The sequence below is a fragment of the Lynx canadensis genome, chromosome A1 (genome assembly GCF_007474595.2).
Source record: "Lynx canadensis isolate LIC74 chromosome A1, mLynCan4.pri.v2, whole genome shotgun sequence".
In the NCBI taxonomy this organism is placed as follows: Eukaryota; Metazoa; Chordata; class Mammalia; order Carnivora; family Felidae; genus Lynx; species Lynx canadensis.
Window position 1 is genome coordinate 28804191 of NC_044303.2, and position 21869 is coordinate 28826059.

Here is a 21869-nt window from a genome sequence, read left to right on the forward strand (position 1 = left end):
CAGCACACCTATATCCCTTAGATAAATACCTAGTAGTGCAATTGCTGGGTCATAGGGTAGTTCGATTTTTTTGTTTTTTTGTTTTTTTGGTTTTTTTTTTTTGGTATTCTTCCCACTTCTTAATGTAAATAGAGTCCTTGGCTGTAATAAACCTATCTATGTCTTGATTGGGATATTGTCATTCTTTATTGTTTAACTACCTTCTCGGTCCACCTGGCATAGTTATTAGTTATTGTGGGAAAGTATTATGTGGAAATACCTTTGGGAAAGCAATTCAGAAGATTTCTGATCAGGGAGACGTGGAGGACACAACATGTTCATGAACTATTGTTTTCAGCTGTTTCCACTTGCACGCTAAGTCACAGAGAGCTCAAGTATCAACTTCTCTTCTAAAAGGAAGAGTTCTGAAGATCACATTTTCTCTGCGCTTGCAGTCACTGTTAACAAGTTCAAGCTGATTATTTTGTTACCTAAGAAATCTGCTAGGTGTACCGTGACAGAAAATGCTTAAGAAATGCATCGCCACTACTACGTTTCTGGATTTTGCACATCTCTCCAGGGGCCCATTTGCATACTGCTTTCCCATTCGTATGTGCGTTGAGTTCATTTTATCATTCCATGTGTTAAAACAATTAAAATTGACAAAATCTACACAGAGGGCATTCTTTGTCAGCAGAGCGGAGACCAGTCCATTTGTGAAACTGTGTTCATGCAGAACCATCACTTATTTAAAAAGATCCTGTGTGTGTTTCCTGTTTATCATGCAGAAAATGTGTCACATACCCTGCAGAAGTAATTAAAATAAGGAGTTGTGTGTGTGCATGTCGTTGTAGGCTAAAGGTAAAGAAAGACAGTGGCTAAGACACCAAGCTACGGGGGAACTAGATGATGCCAAGATCATCGATGGGCTCACTGGAGAAAAAGCCATCTACAAACGCCGGGGTGAGCTGGAACCACAAGTAAGTAATGGTGAACTAGTAGTCTCAGGTAAAGTTCAGTCTTCTTTACAGACAAATGCTTCCCAGAATTGCCATCTTTATCAAAACACCATAAACCCTGAGTATGGCAACCTGGTCTCCTGCCAGGGCCTCCCACCAGCAGAATCCACCAGAAGCTTGCAGCTGAGCAAGAGGCTGATGCTTGTCCCTGCAGATCAGCTCCCAGGACACAGAGCAGGGTGCCTCTGGGGGGAGGGGAAACTGAAGACACTCAGTGTCCATGAATCCTGGAGGACTGTGCGAGTAAAAGCCCTGGAACACTCTTGGTGGTTTTCTGCTATCCTGTTACTTCAAAGATCTGTGCCCATCCCAAAACTGAAGAAAATTTTAGAAAATAAGAAATTCTCTCTTAAATAATTCCAATTGTAGCATGTAAAGCTTTAGACAGCCATAATATTAAAGTATTTGCAGTCCCATGGCAAAAAAAAAAAAAAAAAAAAAAATGGCAGCAGTTGAAATACTGAGTCTCTTGGAGGGCCCCGTGACTTCCTGTATTCCTGAATAACCAAAATTGCTGAGTAGCCACTGAGAGCTGGGGGTGCAGTGACTGGTGGGGAAAAGCAGTCACTCCATTTAAATGTTTATTCAGAGAGGATCTTTTGGTAATTTGGGCAGTACTCACTTCTGTGTCATTGGCATGAGTCAACAACTACTTTCTATACTGACTCATTGCGGTCAACAAATGTGTTTAGATATATCTGAGTTGTGAGTGGTCATGGAATCATATGTGGCTCTGTTCTTAATTTAGGCAGACACAAGTTTTTAAGAAATATACTGAATTCTGTCTGAAATCACTGCACTCCAATACCCACACAATCTTTTTGAAATTACTAATTCTGCTCATTAGCCTTCATACCTGACAGCAAGCATATAACAACAGAATAATCTGGAACTTTTCTTCTTCCTTTTTTCCTATAAGTAAAACCTACAAACATACTTTTGTTTTTAATTCTGCAAATTGGCAGGCATGAGTCCACAATCAAACTGAAACTTAAAGGAGCTTTATGTTTTAATTGACAGTTGTTGCTAAATAGCAGTTAGATGCCACTTACATGCTTTAACTGCCAAGAAAAGGAAAGAGAAGTAGAAATGCAGCGACTGGAAGGAAGCAGAAACTGAAAGCTTGTAATGACAAAAGACACTGATGAAATCTATTCCATCTGTTCTTTGCCAGACGCCCTCTCACAGAACCTTGTTTTAGGAATCTAACATTTCTCACAGGCTATGTGGAAAATGATTTGCAGGACACTACATAAAAGGCACTAGCAGAATCGACGTGGCCTTCCAAAACAACTCAATCTTGCTAGTGTAACTGACTCCGAGGCATGACATGAAAATGACATGTTGGGGTTTGTATATCTTTCCAGATTATTATTTTTAAGAATAACAGCCTCAGCAAGGCAGTTTTACTAGACTAGGTTAGGCCTTGGAAGGCCCATATTCTAAAGGAAAATCTCTCCCATATGGCCCCAGCACAAATGTGAAATTCCATCTACTGAAATACAGTCCTTTCCACCTGCCAGCACAGCCTCGAGCCACACCCAGCCTCCAGCTGATCTGCCTGCCTCATGGCCGGCACGCCGGGGCCGGTGTGGGACCCTCAGAACTCCAACCAGGGGTGGTTTCCTGGTTCACGAGGCTTTTCTGTTGTTCCTCCCTCAGCTGGGCAGCCCCCAACAGAAACCCAAGCGCCTGCGCCTGGTGGTGGATGTGTCTGGCAGTATGTACCGCTTTAACGGGGTGGATGGCCGGCTGGAGCGTTCAATGGAGGCCGTGTGTATGGTCATGGAAGCCTTCGAGAACTACGAAGAGAAGTTCAAGGTATGGCATGAACTGAGGATGATGAGGGGTGCCACTAACCACTTATGCCCACGGGTCACTCCGGGTTAGGGCACGGTGGTGGAAAGGGGGATGCAGGCTCCACCGGAGTGAACAAAAATCTTCATCTCCTCATCAGCTCACTTATCAGCACGGAGGAAGAGAGCCTTTTGTTTCCTCTGCCCTAACCATCAGAAAACGATAATACCAGAATTCAAAGAACCCATTATCAGAAGAAAGCACTGCACTTTGCCAGTGTGTAATGTTAGCCATAATGTTAGGGGCAATAAGCAGGCATTTAGAAATACCACAGATCGGGGTGCCTGGGTGGCTCGGTCGGTTAAGCGTCTGACTTCGGCTCAGGTCATGATCTCACGGTCTATGAGTTTGAGCCCTGCGTCGGGCTCTGTGCTGACTGCTCAGAGCCTGGAGCCTGTTTCAGATTCTGTGTCTCCCTCTCTCTCTGCCCCTCCCCTGTTCATGCTCTGTCTCTCTCTGTCTCAAAAATAAATAAGCGTTAAAAAAATTTTTTTTAGAAATACCACAGATCTCTTCCACAAATTTCTAGAACCGCCATCCTCATCCCAGTTTCCTCCACAGCCCATTCTTCCCCATCACCGAGCAGACAGCCTTCCCAAGGGTTGAGGACACCCTCAAAGAGCACTATTCTCAGCCTTGCTTTCCCTTTCCATGTGGGCGAAGATTAAACAGTAATAGATGACCCCCCCACTGGGAATGAAGACAGCAACCCTGGGAAAATGCAGTTGCCCGTTCCAACTGTGTCCATTTTGCTGCACCCTCCTTCAGAGGCCTGAGTGTGGAAAGGGGATCCCCTAGAGCCATGTGACTGCCCAAGTTGCCCATCGGTCCACTCTTAATTGGCCACAGGAGCACCTGCACTTCTGGCCCTTTACTAGAGCAAATAACACAGTCACGTGCTGGGTAATTATTATCAAAAGTGCAGGGGGCAGAAATGGTATATGTGCAGACATGTATAGAGGGTGCTCAGTCTATCCATAGGTATTCTAGATCATATTCAGGATCCAACATGTCCTTCAGAAATAGGCAATCGTAGATCATTATTTAGCTTGACATCCCACGTAGAGGATTACTATCTGTGTATTACGGTCTCTATTATCTTTTTACTTTAAAGATCTGTGCCGGAATGCACAGCAAGCAATAGATCAATGTAACCCATCATTGCGTTTACTCCAAGCCCGTTTTTGAGCTCCAACTCTCCCAGGGTCCCTTGCATGAAGCTCTGTGTGAGAGATTCCTTTTAGAATTAAGTGGTAGGAAAAGGCGGCTTTGGTCAGGGAGCGCTGTGGGTTGCCAGGCTCTGTACAAGTTCAGGATACAAATACAAATAGGATGTAGACTTTCACGGTAGGGAGCAGCTTTGTTTCCCTCCCAGAATGAAGAACAGGGTTGTGATTAGTGAAAACCATGGAACTGTTCAAGATTCCCTCTTGGTTTCCGTTGCCAGAAAGGTCAAAGCCAAAAATCAAAGACCACTCTGGCAGCTTTATGTCCTGTGGCTTGTGCACTAGTATTCAGCCTTTTCCTTCCCCTGACCCTCCCTCCCTTCAGATGTAAGTGTGTCTTCGTTTTAATTTTTTGTTTTTTTATGTTTTATGGGTCTCTGGGAAATATTTATTTTAAAATATTTTAGATCTTGTCTAGTAGGAGTTTGAGTATAATTCCTAAATCACTTGGACCATGGATGACCAGCGGATGGTTAAACATCTATCCGTCACATCGGCATAAGTCTCATTGAATGTTTTGAAACCCTTGGGTTCTACTAATATTTGGATCAGCCCATCTGCCTCTTTTGTGAGTCTTGAAGGTCAGCTTTCCTTAGCTTCTTTTGAGTTATATGGAAATTGTGATCCATTATAGATGGTAACCAACATATCACTATTAAAATTGGTATACATACTCATATGATCTAGAATAAAATTTCCAGTTAGAGGATTTTTATGCCTTTGAGAACAGAACCGCTCTGATAGGTGAGACTACTTCTTCTAAGTTTTTAGGAACATTTTTAGGAGCTAACCAAGAAATTGGTTGACTCAGCTCCCCAGGACTGTGTAAAGAATTAGAAGGTAGAAGGTGGCAAAGCTAATACGGAAATCTGAGAACTGTTCCAACAGCCTGCAGGTGGATGATGTGACTATCAGGAAGCGTGTTGAATATTTCATTTCATCTCACACAGCGGAGTGCACAGAGAGATTGGTATTTCTCCAGTTCTCACTGTTAAAAGGCTGGCATTTGGGACAACATTAATGAGACTGGACATGTCACACCAAAAAGAAACAATATCAAGGAAAATCAGCATTTCACAAGCTGTTGTTTTGTTTTGTTTCTAATTGACAGTTATAACCCAATTGTGGCCATTATAAGTGGGTTTTAATAAAATTACAAACATAAATTGAGCACTTGCTAAGAGGATAGTACTCTGCTAGGTACAGAGTTCCCTGCCATCCTTGAGGATGCCTAGTGAGGGAGACACATAAAAAGTACCAATTCTGATAGAACATTCAATGAGAGATGTGCAGTAACAGAGGCACATAGAAAGCATGCTCATCTCCAGACACCCCACTTCAGTGCATATTTTGCTCATAGTCTCGAATTCCCACAATAGTGTAAATAATTTCCTCAGTCTTTATTAGTAAAACCACAGATATATTGAGAAGATAACCATGGTAATATATGACTGACAAATCCAGTCAATATTTAGAGCAAGAAATTATAGCAAGACACCAAGATAAGATAAGCTTTATTCAAGGTTTGAAGTATCTTTATTGGTTTTTTTATGCTATTAGATTCTTAATTTTTTTAATATTTTATTTTATTTTTTGAGAGACAGAGCACAAGCAGGGGAGGGGCAGAGAGAGAAGGAGACACAGAATCTGAAGCAGGCTCCAGGCTCTGAGCTGTCAGCACAGAGCCTGATGCAGGGCTTGAACCCATGAATACGAGATCATGACCTGAGCCTAAGTCGGACACTCTACTGACTGAGCCACCCAGGCGCCCCTATGCTATTAGATTCTTAATAGCACTTTTATGAAATGGATTTTGTGCATTTTCTTGTACTTCTAAACATACTCCCTACCTTCACTATAGTTCCTTTAGAACTTTTTTAAGAGCATAGAAAGTCTCCACTGCATTAAAATCTTTCCAAGAAAAGACATCAAGATTTCACAAAACAAGCTCTGTGAGGAAAAATGGCATTCGGGCGAGTATCTCGAGGGCTGGGGAGGGACAGGAGACGGGGAGAGCATAGGAGTCCTGCTCCTGCAAATTCATTACCATGTCCACGGACTTCAGAATTCACAAGTCACTACTCAGTCTCCCCAGTCCTCAGACAGGAAACTGAGACCCAGGAACATTAAGGACTTTTCCCAAAGTCAGAAGGCTGTTGGAGACAGGACTCCTCTCCTGTTTGTTATTCCCTTTTGGTATTTTGATTTGTTTTTAAAATTTCCCCTTTTTATCCCAACTTTTTTATTCTGAAAAAATTGAAACCTACAGAAAAGTTGAAAGAGAAGTAAAATGAACACCCATATGCCTCTACTTAGATTCGCCAAATGTTAATATTTTCCCTTGTTTGCTTTATGTTTCTCTCTAAATATATACTGTCTTCCTTCTTCTAAATCATTTAAAAATAAATCATAATGCTTTACTTCTAAATATTTTATTATGCTTCTCCTAACAGTAAGGACATTCTCTAGCACAACCTCAATACCATTATCACATCTAAAAATATTATCAGTAATTTCATAATATCTTCTAGTCTCCAGTCCAAATTCACTTTTCCCAACTATCTCAAAGGTGTCTTTTTTTAAATGAAGTAATTAACATACAGGGTTATATTGGTTCCAGGTGTACAATATAATGATTCAACAGCTCCATGTATTACTCAGTGCTTACCACAGTGTCTTTTCTAATTGGTTTCCCCCCCCGCAATCCAGGATCCAAAATCCACACTTCATTTTTGGTTGTAATGTCTTGTTAGCCTCTTTTCACCCAGAGTGGCCACGTCACATCCACTGCCACTACCATCTTTCATTGTCCTGATGCTTGCTCTTGAGAGTTCAGAACAGTTGTTCTGCAGAACGTCCTTTATTCTGGATTCATCTGGCTATTTCCTCATGGTGCCACTTACCTTATCCCAACATTCCTTATGTTTCCAGAACTCCCGACAGCTTCTCCCCTACACTGGGTGCACTGGAAACTTTGTATAATCTTCTCACCACCCCTGCCAACATGTCTAAGTTTAGAGTGGCCACTGGCCACCCAGTCTCTGCTGGGGTCTCTCCAGCCTCCTTTGTAGAGTGTATGAAAAAAGTGGGGTGGAGCCACCTGACATTCTGTGAGAACGTTTAATTAAATACGTTGGGGTAAATGTGTAGAAGGTTCAAAAAGGAGCGAAAGTGAAGCCCTCTATGTAAACCTCTGACCCCTCTCAGCTCCCACTTACCCCTCCTGTGTGGACTTTTTTGTGGTGTCTTCTCAGAGATATTTGATGCGTGTACATCAAATGGCAGCATTCCATTCACTGTGTTCTGTATCTGTACACCATCTGGTCACGTCCAACTCACTCTATCTGTGCTTTCATTCTCCCATTTGTGAGAGACGCATAAGGACTAGGAATAACTAATGAAAGTATGTAATTTTCTCAGCAAACATAAAATGATGCATGAACAAATGACAGTTTTAGGAGTTCCTAGTGAAAAATTTATATTCCGTAGCCCAGGATGGCATCGCATGTGGTATCTTTAGGAATTCGGCAATGTGCTCGGAGACTTCCTGCTCCGCAGTTCCAGATGGCTTCTAGCATGGTCTTCTTGCAGTTGGATCCCTCCTTTGTAAAGGTGTCTAGTCTATATTTGCTTTGAAACCTTCAGAAGCCACCGACCTGGCCCAGTGATCTGGACTCTTCCCCGAAACCTCTCTTTTGGCATCTGTGTTGTATCTTGTTTGGCTTGGGCTCAGCTCCCAGGCTCTGGGTCATTACAGTCCAGGTCCAGGAGGCTCATTTGGAGTCAGCCTCCACTTTCTGTTCCATCCTAGCATGAGCCATGCCAAACCACAGGGACCCTTGAGTAAGAATTACTGAGAAGAAAAGGTAATTCGGTGGCAGGACACATTTCAAAGCCATCTGGAGTTTTTAAAGTTTCTCATAATTGGTCTACCAATAGAATTCAGTTATTCTCAGAAACAGCATATATAGTCTGGTCTCTTAAGATGAAAGTGACATTATTTGCTAATAATCATCATAAACTCCTCTAGTCTTATAAGCAGCAAAATTTTTAATGTTCACAGAGCACTGAAACACGGGAGTGAAAAGTGGAATGGTAACTGTTGTGCGAACCGTTTTATTTCAGTCAAGAAACATTTTTTCCTTTATCTCATGCTTTCTTGTTTGTTCCTTGTGATTTCTGCAAGCCCATGGGAATGTTTTACTAAAACCCTAAAGTAGACCTCCTTTTCAAAAGCTCTTCATGCCTTTATTTTTTTTCTTCAAAGCACTCCATAACATCAAGAGTTAGGTGACTGTCTGTCCACTGAGCACTCAAGTGGCAAGTCCAGAAAAGAGACAGATTTATTTAGTTTTTGAGAAATGGGACTTTGAAAAGTAGTGCTCAATTTTTTCTTTCTTTTTTTTTCTTTTTTTTTTTTTTTTTGGTGGAGAATAACTCCTATTTTAAGGCCATGGTTTCCTAACAGTGTAACAAGGAATGCTTGAAGGGTGTTGGGGGTTTGATGACGAGCAGACAGGACTTTTTACCCTTTCCCCTTCCATCTCCAATTAAACCAAAACAATTCCATTTATATTACTTTTGTGTGATGTTTCATAATCTGGGCTTTTGTGCAGTGTTTCCATTGGAGAAAGACCTTCACTAGAGCCAGTACTGGATTGTTATTTCTTGTAGACTCTGAGAGCTTTCTTCTTTTTTTTTTTTTTTTTAAACTTTTGTTTTTCAACGTTTATTTATTTTTGGGACAGAGAGAGACAGAGCATGAACAGGGGAGGCGCAGAGAGAGAGGGAGACACAGAATCGGAAGCAGGCTCCAGGCTCTGAGCCATCAGCCCAGAGCCCGACGCGGGGCTCGAACTCACGGACCGCGAGATTATGACCTGGCTGAAGTCGGACGCTTAACCGACTGCGCCACCCAGGCGCCCCAGAGAGCTTTCATTTTAGAAAAGACTTCATCAATCCTCAGGTAGATTTAGGTGATTCATTCCTTTGACAAGAGAAAGCAAGGCACAGATTTTCCTATGAGAAGTGAAGCACACTTTTCCAGTCTGTTTCACCATTGACTTTTCATAGAACCTTAGGAGCAGGAATGGTCTTGGCAATTATTTTCACCAACTTCTTTGTTTTACAGATGAGAAAAATCAGGATCCAGAGAGGTAACATGCTTTGCTCAAGGGCACACAGCTACACTGTAAAAAAAAAAAAAACAAAAAACAAAAAAAACAGGACTTCTGACTCCTACTTCCGGGCCCTTTCTTAAGAAGTTGATGTTTTATCCCCGTTTTTTTTGCAACCATTTTACTTCTGCCCAGTCCGTATTTTTACAATGCTGTAATTCAGAAGCAAATGTACCATTTACATAAAAGACTCTATCTTTTCCTTCCCTTAGCACTTCATCGTCCAAGTGAGGTATAGTAGGCATAACTTTTCTCAAAGATATCTTGGTCAGAAAGGCTGGGCTAATTCTCAGAAGGATGTGAAAAGATATGATTCACAAAACTAGCACCTGCTGGGAAGATTCCTTCTATCAAAAACTTAGCTCTGTGTCTGTAATTAACCTTTTCCCCATGCCTCAGGAATGTTTCACACATTTAGAAATGGAAACCATTTATCTTATCAGGCTTAGGCTTTGAATAAACTTTTCTTGGTACATGGAGATAAGACCCAAGAAAGGGGTACAGAGTTCTCTGAATCCATTCACAGTGAAACAAGAATTCAGAATTGACCCAGTTGTTGCTATGGAAGTACTGGCCAAAGAGACTGGGGAGGGGGATAGGGAATGATTATTTCTCTACAGAATCAGAGCACCTGGGTTTGGCTTCCACTACATCTCTGAGCTTAGGAAAGGCTGTTGACCTCTCCAAGCATTAATTTCTTCATTTGTAAAAAGAGGTAAATAATTCCCACCACAAAGCTTGTGAAGAGAATCAAGATGAGTTGAGACATGAAGAACTGTACAAACATTGACATTATACTCATTAAATGTATTGTCCTATACTTTCAGTGACCCTGTGAGGTTAGATAAAACAGAGATTATTCCTATTTGCCAGAGAGGTTAAGTGACTTCTAAGCATATAATGTTAGAGGTCATTTAAACCAGCATTATTTACAAGATAGAAACAAGATTTACAAAAGTTAAGTGACTTGTGCTAGGTCAAAGAGGTTGTTAATATCAGAGCTAAGCCTAGAATCCTTGACCTTCAGAACATTATTTTTTTGTTAAGTTTATGTATTTTGAGAGAGAGCAAGAGAGAGGGGGAGAGAAAGAATCCTAAGCAGGCTCCATACGGTCATCACAGAGCACAACTCAGGGCTCGAACTCTTGAACCGAGCCATGGGATCATGACCTGAGCCGAGGTCAAGAGTTGGCTACTTCACCAACTGAGCCACCTAGGTGCCCCAGAACAGTATTCTTTTTACGTTGACTTCTAAGATACAAAGAAAGGTTAGCTAGCTACTACTATAGCTTATCGGCTCACTAACACCTTAGGGGTTCTGTTGGCACTTCCCTTGACCCTTTTGATCACATATTCATCTTCTAATCCTTTGCTGCCCACTGTCAGTGGTGCCACCTTAGAATGGTGTACTTGGATTTGTAGGAGATTAAAATTTCACACATCATCAGTCTTCAGAAATAGCCTCAGACAATTGTCTCATACCTAGTTATAATGTGGATGCATAATAAAGCATAGCCTTTCCTAACTAGCAGATGATTATCCTTCCCCACAGAAATCTAAAGTAAATCTCACTTGTTAAAAAAAAAAAAAAAACACCAATAGCTCTTTGTTCTAAGCAGACATTTCTTTACAACCTAACTATCACAAATCAGCCTTCTTATTTCCTAATACATCTTTATGTCTTAGACTGAAACTCAGCATTCATTTTCATTTGTAAGACCTTTCTCTAAGTGAATGAGATTTTCAAAAGAAAATATAGCAAAGGGGCATTTAAACAAGTTTCCAAAGCAAAGAAGTATTAAAATTGATCTTCTCTAGTCAAAGTTTTTCTTACTACTGTGGTTTATTATTTATGTTTATGCTGCAATGCAAGACCCCACAAGGACTTATGGGAGGCCGTGAGAAGCGGTCATTTTCGTGACCATAAAATTTTGAGCTGCTCAAAAAAGTTATGATCTGAATGTTAGGTGGTTTGGTAATGACAGTGAGACTCTTGTTTAGTGACTTTGTGATTCCTCCACAGATGCATGCTTGAGACCCTGTCAAGTCTGATTTGACGGTGGTCACAGCAGAAACGAACCAGACTGGGTGAACAGTAGGATTAAGTATCAGAGAATGGAAAAGAAGGAGTTTATGTACCTTTTTTCCTTTAGCCCAGCCCGTTTTGAGGATTAGCAAATCTCTGCCTGTAAAACGTGTTGGGATCCTTGGATAGCAGATACTAGATAATTATGACATAGAAATATTGTTTTTAATGGAAGCTTACACTGATCTACAGTAACACCAGGGAATGTTCCACACTTGGATGTGCTTTGGATTCCTCTCAAGCATTTTATTTACTTTGGGCACAGAATAATCCCCAAGCCTGTCTGGAAAATGAAAACCAGAGCCTGCAAACCATTTTATAAGCCTCATCCTGTCCCTTAGGTGTGTCTTCTCAGCCTTTGCAATGCTAACCAGGCACAGACAAAGGCAGATCGTTCTGCAAATAGAACTTTCCTTACTACAAATAAAGAAAGGAAGGAGGAAAAGGAGAAAACAGAAGAAGGAAGAAAGGGAAGAAGGGAGGGAGAAGAAAGGCAGACCGGCAACTTACCTTTCTCTCACTTGTATGAAAAAGTATAGTATGTTTTGTTCTCCTGGACAAATAAAGTAGTTGGTAGGTAGGTAGGTAAATCAGTCCAGGGAATGATAGATGGATAGTAACTAAAATGTTCCCGAAGCCTTTAATCAGCCAGTATCTGTTTTTGAGAAAGAGCTCATTTGACTGCTATTTGTGTAATAATCAACTTTTTTCCTCACAGTAACCAGTTACGTCAACCCTGTGAGCAGACCATATGGTCAAAGACGTATTCATATAGTCTCATCCATGGTCATCTGATTAGTAAGAATTTACATCTCCAGTTAAAGGGAAGGAAAAAGCTTAATACATTTATAGCCCTCTTGCCTCAGCCAAAAAGGAGAAACCTACTTCTGTTTCAAGGAACTGATCTTATCCCCTCCTGTGTAAGATCCTGTTTAACAGATTACTTCACCAGCCCCGTAACGAAAGCAGTCTGCCTGGCACCTTCTCAGGAGAACTTTATTCTTGGCTTAAAATAGTTCCTGCCGTGACCATTGTCAACTGAGACATGATAGGGCCTCGAGCATGCTTCATGGAGGAATCCAACAGGCTTTCTCCATACCCGCCCCAGCACTGAACACGTGGGTGACCTTAGACATCTACTGAAGCCAGTACTTTACTAGTTGCCATTGGCAAGAGCTGTACAGCTTTTAGGGTTCAAATTCTGTTACCTTTTCATTAGATGGATAACAAACTATCCAAGGAGATTTTTTTTTCACATATGGAATTTATTACATCCTCTTAAAAAGCATTTATTATCAAGCCTTTTTATCGTATTGGTAATTTTCCCTTACAATTCTTTTGTATCGCCTTTTGCATAAATTAAAAAATCTGAAAACCACACCCAAGATCTCACTCTGGTCCTCCCCTAACCATGTCCCTCCCATGAGGTAAAGAGCCTATGGGGCCAAGGGGGTATACTCGGTTAAAGCCAGTTTCTGGATCATGTTCCCAGTTTCTGGGCTCCCCAAGAAACCTCTGATGACCCTCCAAGCCTGCTTCCTATGTGGTCCCCTTTCTTATGCCCATCTTCATAGGGCAGACTGGCCAATGGTGTAAACACCCAGGTCTGAGGTATGGCCAAGGGGCAACTGTAGGAAGGAATATGATGGCTGGGTGTCCATACATATGTATGTGAGGCGCCTCATGGAAATGGGACAGAGCCGACTATAGCAAGCCAGGGGCCGGTGCTGCCCACACCATTCTGTTCTTGCACAGAACTTCAAGGACTCCTGGCTGTCCAGGTCATTATAATCTGTATTTACTTATCAAAGGAGGACAGAATATATTTTATTTAACAATTTATATCCTGATTTACAGGTTTTAAATATTTAGGCATCTTACATTGGCCTTCATTTGTACACTTGTCTCTTCCAATTACACACTTATCTCTGTCCATTCCCATTCTTTCTGCTCGTTTTCAGTCTCAGAAAAAGGAGTGTCCTCCTTCCTTCTCCAGATTAGACACTCTGACTCTGACCAAGATCTCCTTCCCGACTGCCTCCTCTCTGCCACCTGTAACATGCCCAGACACCTCCCCCCCAACACCCCTCTAGATGCTGTTTCATTTCACTTTTTATCCCACAGACTTTTCACTAACCTTGTCCCCACAGAGGTGTCTGTTGATTCTGAGGCCCAGAGGTCACTAGCCCCATTCTCTGGGATGGCTGACGTTAGTGTGATTCAGCACACTTGCACAACCACTTCCGGAGACCCTGCACACAGATTCCCCAGGGCCATCTGCTTATCCTGCTTTGGCAAGTGCTGTCTCCCCTGTCTTCCCCACTCAGCTCTGTGTCCTTCTTCCACCCACCAAAGAGGATACTCCTCAAAGTTCAGGTGAAGGGTTCCTCTGCTCTTCTCTGTCTCTGCATTTGCCCTTGGCAGTCATGTGTCCCTCCTGGGCAGGGACAGCCACATCTCTGACTCCATGAAATACATTTCTACTCTGATACCTCCCTGGATGCATAATTTCAGCACATCCAAAATGGAACTGATCTTCTGCAAATAACCCAGCTTCTCTCCTGGCTCCCTATCATTGCATAAAAATTATTTCAACAGAAATTCTTCCACTTCTTTTCATTTTAAATACAATGGTTTTGGTTACTGTATGGGCTTTTTGGTCAGCCAGCTTGGGCTAACCACCATTTATCACATGGTGGCTATGGGGGGCACAGGGGGGGGAGGCGGGAAAATGCATTCCAGCTTCCAAGCAGTTTATTTGCAAAAGAATGTAGCCCACATAGGAAAGGAAAGCTTCTTATTGCCCCAACATGATTGCATTTTTGCCATAAACACACCAGGCACACTCACAGATACTAAAATTTGAAGATGAATAAGATACAGCCTCAAAGAGCTCAACAGTTAAAAAGAAATAGACATGAAAAGAAATAAGTGCATTCCCCTACAATACCTAGAGTCATGTTTTGCACATGGTTGGTGCTCAAAAGATAGCTGTTGATTGATGGGCAGTTGGTGAATAGAAAGCAGTGATTCTAAAGCATTTTGTCCCTCAGTAGTATTCCAAATATTCCTGAAAATCTTTTGCCCCAGGCCCACACTCAGAGTTTTCTTTCCAGATGCCCCAATTGCCCAGATACCCTAACATCTATTCTAACTTTCACATCAGAATCACAAAAATTCTTAGAGGGACATGGAAGGGGAGAAGGGAATTGGGGAGCAAACCCCAACAGTTAGAACCACCTTGCTCCAGTTATGGTTGCTTCAGGTCCCAAACTTCTTTCCAGATTCCATTCAAATGCTGCACCCCACACTCAGCTCTAGTTTTCTCATGTGCATTGTGAGATAGAGAAATAGAAAGGTAGTTCCTAAATTTTAAAAATACATGTCATACACTAAAGTAGAAAAGCAGAGGGGCACCTGGGTGGCTCAGTTGGTTAAGCATCTAACTTCAGCTCAGGTCATGATCTCATGGATGAGTTCGAGCCCCATGTAGGGCTCTCCACTCTGGAAAACAGTATGGAGATTCCTCAAAAAACTAAAAATAGAACTACCCTATGACCCAGCAATTGCACTACTAGGCATTTATCCAAGAGATACAGGTGTGCTGTTTCGAAGGGACACATGCACCCCCATGTTTATAGCAGCACTATCAACAATAGCCAAAGTATGGAAAGAGCCCAAATGTCCATCGACAGATGAATGGATAAAGAAGATGTGGTATATATATACAATGGAGTATTACTTGGCAATCAAAAAGAATGAAATCTTGCCATTTGTAACTACATGGATGGAACTGGAGGGTATTATGCTAAGTGAAATTAGTCAGAGAAAGACAAAAATCATATGACTTCACCCATATGAGGACTTTAAGAGACAAAACAGATGAACATGAGGGAAGGGAAACAAAACTAATATGAAAACAGGGAGGGGGACAAAACAGAAGAGACTCATAAATACGGAGAACAAACTGAGGGTTACTGGAAAGGTTGTGGGAGAGGGGATGGGCTAAATGGGTAAGGGACACTAAGGAATCTACTCCTGAAATCATTGTTGCACTACATGCTAACTAATTTGGATGTAAATTTTAAAAAATTAAAAATAAAATTAAAAAAATAAAGTAGAAAAGCAGATTATAAAACAATGTTATCCATTGCAGTTAGAAGTTATGTTGATGTAGATGTGTGTGTGTGTGTGAATGTGCAACCTTTTTCACATGTAGTGAGAGGAAATAAAAGCCTCAGAACTTCTACAAAACTTTGAGAGATGTTAGCTTTGAATATGGGATTATGACTAATTTTTACTTTCTTTTTTGTGCTTTACTGTAATTTCGATGGTGAATACATTTCACTTTGTGTGTTAAAAAAAAAAGTTTATGTATTAGTTTTCTACTGCTGTGTAACCAATTACTGCATACATAGCCTCTCAAAGCAATACCCATTTACTAGGTCTTAGTTCTATAGTTTAGGGGTCTAGGAAGGCTCAGCTGAGTTCTCTGGTTAGGGTCTCATAAGGCTGAAATTGCGATCTGAGCCAGACTGGACTCTTACCTAGAGGCTCTGCTTCCAAGCCCATTTGGATTTGGGCAGAATTCAGTCCCTTGTGGTCATAGGACTGAGGTGCCTGTTTTGATGTTGGCTGTCAGCCAGGGTCCCTCCTAGATGCCACTCTCAAGGCCTCACCCCATAGTCACCTCCATCTCAGCCACAGATAATTCCCACATGTCACATCCCCCCAGACTTCAAGTCTCTCTGTCTTCCCCTTCTACTACCATCCAGAAAAACTCTGCTTTTTAGGGCTCATGTGATTAAATTGGGCCCACCCAGGTAATCTCCCTTTTGATTAACTCAGAGTCACCTGATTAGCGGCCTTACATCTGCAACATCCCCTTTGCCACATAACATAATCACAAGTAAACATCCTACCCTATTCACAGGTCCTGCTCACACTTAAGGGGAGAGGATTATGCAGGCCATGTATGCCAACGGGCAGGAATCTTGGGGGCCACCTTGGTACTCTGCCTACCACACTGTGTGTGTATGTGTGTGATTTTTTTTGAACTCTCCCCTGATGGTTAAGAATGGAAGTCTTGGTAGCCCATGAAGCCCCCATCATATTTTCTCCCTCCTGCTGGGGCAGAAATCACATGAGGATGAGCCAGAAATGAAGGAGCCTGGAATTTGTCTGCCTTTGTTGATAAGCACACATCCATCTCTCTGGACTTCTCCATGGCCATCTGTTGAGCAATTGTGTATGGTGGCAGACCAAAGATTTGGAGGCCAAAAGGTCTGATGACAATTCTCTAGTGGGCAGAGGCTTCTAACTCTGATTCTCTTATCTATAGTATGACATCGCTGGACACTCTGGAGATGGCTACAACATTGGTCTGGTTCCAATTAACAAAATCCCCAAGGACAATAAGCAAAGACTAGAAATTCTGAAGGTAAATACGTTAAATCACCTCTATATTGTGAAAACTTCCACCAGATTAGGTAAAGTATCTTCTGATGACTGGAAAGATTCACTGAAGCAGCAACAGATACAGGAAAGAAAAAGACTTTCTGTTTTACAAGCATTCAAGCCTTAAACTGAGAAAACACTCCTGGTGCCTAAAATCCTCTTCTCCACACTACAAATTTTAAACTCTGTTCCCTACATATTTTTAGTGTACTCAATATTATGTCAGGATTCCATAGCCTGAGTCCCCCTCCTATATCCTATACAGTTCTTCTCAGTCCCTAAGTATTTCAGTAAAAGGAAAAGAAGGACCCCTTTCAGCGTACTCTCCCAGTTTTATGTACTTCGTAGTATTTTCTAATCATAACTTCAGTTTCACATACTCAGATCTACAATAGAAACACACACACCTTATGAGGTTAAAGTAAATGTCCTCCATTGCTATTGTTGTAAGTACAGTGTTTAGTGTTACAACTTTGTTTATTAGAAATTCAGCCCATTTCTCATTTTTCTCTTGTGTCACATCCATTCACAGGTCTTGCCCACATTTAAGGGGAAAGGACTATGCAGGCTGTGTTTACCAGGGGCAGGAATCTTGGGGGCCACCTTGGAATTCTGCCTACCACAGCGTGCATGTGTGATACCAAGTTTTATGTTTTCTTACATTTTCTCACTTTAAATGGCAGCTTGAGTTTGAGGAGTAAGTGCCAACTGGGAGAGTTTGGGAACATTGCATGTTTCTAACAAAAGTCTTAACCGCATACAAATATCACATGTACTGTTGTCACTCTGAGATGCAAATGAAATAGAACTTGCTCAGAGATTTCTTATTCACATGGAATAATTGGTATTTGTGCATTCTCATGGTCAATAGAAAAACCATTATGTTGGCTTAAAAAGTTTCTCACCTGTGGCTTTTGTGTGACATCTCTTACCTCCAGACAATGCATGCCCATGCTCAATTCTGCATGAGTGGGGACCACACGTTAGAGGGGACAGAACATGCCATCAAGGAAATTGTCAAAGAAGAAGCTGACGAGTACTTTGTCATCGTCTTAAGTGACGCAAACCTGTCACGATATGGAATACATCCTGCCAAGTTTGCCCAAATCCTGACAAGCAACCCTCAAGTAAATGCTTTTGCCATTTTCATTGGATCTTTAGGTGATCAAGCAACCAGGTAAGGGTCTCCTCGGGATACAGCAAAGGACGGGTATAGGGACCTACCTGGCACATGCCATTTCACGGGATTGGCATCAGGAGGGGCGGTGGAAGGGAAAAAGGAGGAATGGCCGGTAGGATTGCTGCTGTCGTGGAGCTGATAGTCCAGTTGGAAGGATATAATGCTCCGGCTTATGTTTGGATGAGCAGTAATCATTTGAAATTAACGGTTTTCCATTGTGTGTTTAGACCAACAATAGGATAATTAACAAATTGATTTGTCCACAAATAAATTAGACAGTATTTTATATATTTTCACTTAACATCAAGGTCTCAAGCTCAGTTCTAATCAGTTCATGTTCAAATCATATTCAAAGTTAGCAAACATCTATTTTCCCAGCATAAGAGATTGCGTATATGTATGTGTGTGTCTATAAAACCTGTATATAAATAATATTTAAAATACACACACATACACATACACATACATATAGCGAGACATATACATAAATATACATGGACATACACACACACATACACATACATATAGCTAACATATACATAAATATACATGGACAGACATACATGGATATAGATACATAGATTGTAGATAAATATCACTTCTTAAATATCTCCCTTTGTATATGTGTATATCCCTTTTTACTGGGGGGACAAGCAGGTAAAGCACTTGGAGACAATGTAAGAGAGTATATGTGGTAAAATTCTACACTGAACATGCTAAATATTTAGTAGAGAAGGTGTGGTCAGATAACAAATACCATTGTGGATGAGCTAAAAGGAGAGATCTGGAAACACTTTCATTTCTCAAATATACTAATGTTTATTCTTTTGAATTATAAACAGAAAGAACTTCTGATTTTTCTTTGCTTGAAATATTTGTATGAGGCAGAAAACACAAATGAAAGTATATTTTCCCCACCCCCAAAAATAAATTTCCTGCCTAGAATGCATACCTTTTTATTATTCCTGTCTCTTACCTGTCATACTCTGAAGTATAGAGTCCTGTATAGACTACGAAATGCTTTAGTGTCCAAAGAGCTGGCATCTTTTCCTATTCCCTTCGCCTTGCTGCAGGATCACCAAGTGAGGTTAAGAACAGCCTGAATATCATGTAATTACAGTCACTTTATTACAACTGACTTTGCATTCTTCCCAGTTTTATGCGTTAGCCTCTTCTAGAACTTCCATGTCCTCGAATGCAAACCGTGCCTTTTCTACCCAGATTTCCTTCAGGACCAGCCCAGTATTTAGCAGACGGCAAGTTCAACAAATACTGGTTGAGCTGAAATAGCTATTTTGTCTTTCTAGTGAACAGATCCTGTTTGAATACTTAAGAAAGTACAATAATACCCTTGTGGTTTCCTAGGGAAATGGTCCAACATCCACTGGCAAAAGATACGTTGCAGAATTAGCTGGTCTACCAGGCATGCCAAATGTATGATACTACACAGGATGGTTGACTTTTATTAAATGTCATTCCAAAACCAAACTTTGTTGGCACAGTGAAAGAAGGCGTTCTTTTGGATAGAACTGTGTCTTGTCCTTTCATTGCTTTCAAAAAATGGCCCTTTGTTCCAGATGATAAATTGCCATTTAAAAAAATTATCATTAGCCTGTATAACCTTGGTGTCATCAAAGCTACAATTGCATAAGTCAGAGTGTACTTCATGCTGTGTAATGTGAGGCAAAAAAGAACGAGAGAGCAGGGAAAGAAAGAAAGAACCACCCGGGGTTTGGCCAGGCAGCATTTTTCGGGGCCTGTTTTCTAAGGCAGGAAAAACACTTAGAAGTACAGCGTATGGATTTGCTGGACCTAGGTGAGCCAATCTCAAATGCTTCCCTAGCGTTCTGTTCTACCAAGGGAATACTAGAAAGTGACAGTAATAAAAGGAAGGAAATTTCTTCTTTTCAAATTAACTGATTTTCTCACCGAAAAGACCTTTCTCTGGGTTCACTGCTTTCAGTGTGCCTCGCTCTGTTTTGTTGCTTTTCCAAGCCTTTCACTGCCCAGTGACAGCCAGTTCAATTGCCGGCCGGGGCAAGGTATTAGAAAGTAAAAACTTCTTTTCCTGAGAAACCATCGGGACACTGTGGTTTGTGGGCGCAGGAGGTGGAAGGGGAGCCTCGATTTGCAATGGTAATTTTCTCTCCCCTTCCATCCTGGCAGGCTTCAGAGAACTTTACCAGCTGGCCGGTCTTTCGTTGCCATGGATACCAAGGACATCCCTCAGATTTTACAACAGATCTTCACCTCCACCATGTTGTCCACTGTTTAAGACGTGCCCTTCGTCACCCTGGTGACCCCGGGATTTGAAATAAGATAGGGATAAAGAGTACTCTGAAGAAAAGAAGACATCTATAAAGGGAACCTGTGCAATGACTGGATAATTCTGGCATTCCTGGGTCCTCCTGCGCTTGCTCAGCAATCCGAATTCAGGAAAGCAGCCAGAGGGAGGTTTGTGCATGGAAACCGACAACTGTTGATGGGTTCACAGGGAAGTGAGTTGACCTGCATTTTATAAAAGGTCAGGGTTAAAGGAAAGTGGTTTGAGAACTGTGGTGCTTGGTTTATATCTAGAAACCTGAAGGAAAGAGAATTCCTTACTTTTGGCTTAACATCTGGTCACCTGAGGTAACAGAAGCGACCCCATCAAACTAAGCTTTAGTTGCCGTATTCCGACGTTGAGTTACAAGTCTGTGCAAACCCACCCAACCTGCTCCTATCCAGTAATTATGTGTATTTTCTTCTCCACTCTTGGTTGCCCAGAAGACAATGATTTTATAGTATGTAACTCACTGGAAAGCTTTCTAACAGACATATTTTATAAACAGTTAGGTTTTTTTCAATAATTCCATTCTCTTGGCGAAAGCCAAAAGGAATCAAAAGATCCCTGCATTGCTATCTTTCCCACTTGACTTTTTAAAGACTCTTTAAATAATAAAGAGCAAACCTCCCATTTTCCATGCTGCCAGCGTGGAAGGATAAAGGATGTCTTGCCTTGAACTTCCTGTTTCCTCTTGTTCTTCCAGTACTTCTCACAAGTCTCACGTATTTTGGTGTCCAAAATGTAATGTTCAAAACAACAAACACTTATGCTTTTACTTAAAGCAAAGTAAAAACAAGGCGGTATGTTTGAATTGAATGGTAACTGGAGATCTCTTTAGCTGTGTGTGTGTATATATATATATATATATATATATGTGTGTATATATATATATATATATATATATGCTTTTTTTTGTCAAGACTCCTTCTCTTTTCTTTCAAAGTGCACCTCATTCCCACCTACTCTTGGGCTGACCTTTATTTACCAACAGGCTTATTGTCCCTTTGTTTAAAATCAAATGCCACAGCCAAAGTCAGGGTCTGTGCAAGCACCTAAGAAGCTAGAGATGCAAAGTCAAAATTGCAGGGGGCACCAGTGTGTGCATGCTTTCTTGTCATGAGTTGGAAAAACTAGTCTTGTTAATGAGGTTACCCTGTTTACCCATATGTAATGGAATTATACAGATCCGTTTCTTTTTAATCAATTGTAGAGAAGAAAAGGTATCACCCATTTGTTCCACCACCCTCGATTCCCTATCAGTTGTCAAAGAAATAAAAGTAATTAGATTTCCAGTGCAATCCTGCCCAATGAGTTTGCATAGCTTCTCTTATTTTTCTGGCCAGATACTTGCTCTGTGTACTGAATCATTCAGCCATGCAGTTTCAATCCAACGAGTACCTTTAAAAATGTAATTGCATTAATAACAGTAATAATAACAACAACAGCAGCCGGTAGCACTTACTGATTATTACCACATACCAGGTATGTATGCTAAACGATTTCATGTGTGATTCCATTCAATCCTCACAAAGATGCATGTAAAATAGAAGCATTTTTTTTTC

General features: G+C 41.2%; 1 protein-coding gene across 1 annotated transcript in view; it reads left to right on the forward strand.

The window, feature by feature from the left end:
- Positions 1–21605, forward strand: part of LOC115511098 (von Willebrand factor A domain-containing protein 8) — a 289504-nt gene extending 267899 nt beyond the window's left edge. Inside the window, exons 34-38 of the mRNA XM_030311601.1 lie at positions 834–959; positions 2661–2819; positions 16686–16784; positions 17740–17978; positions 20148–21605. Coding sequence (XP_030167461.1) covers positions 834–959; positions 2661–2819; positions 16686–16784; positions 17740–17978; positions 20148–20256 — 732 coding nt within the window. The 3' untranslated portion in view covers positions 20257–21605. The remainder of the gene's footprint in view (positions 1–833; positions 960–2660; positions 2820–16685; positions 16785–17739; positions 17979–20147) is intronic.
- Positions 21606–21869: the final 264 nt, after the last annotated feature.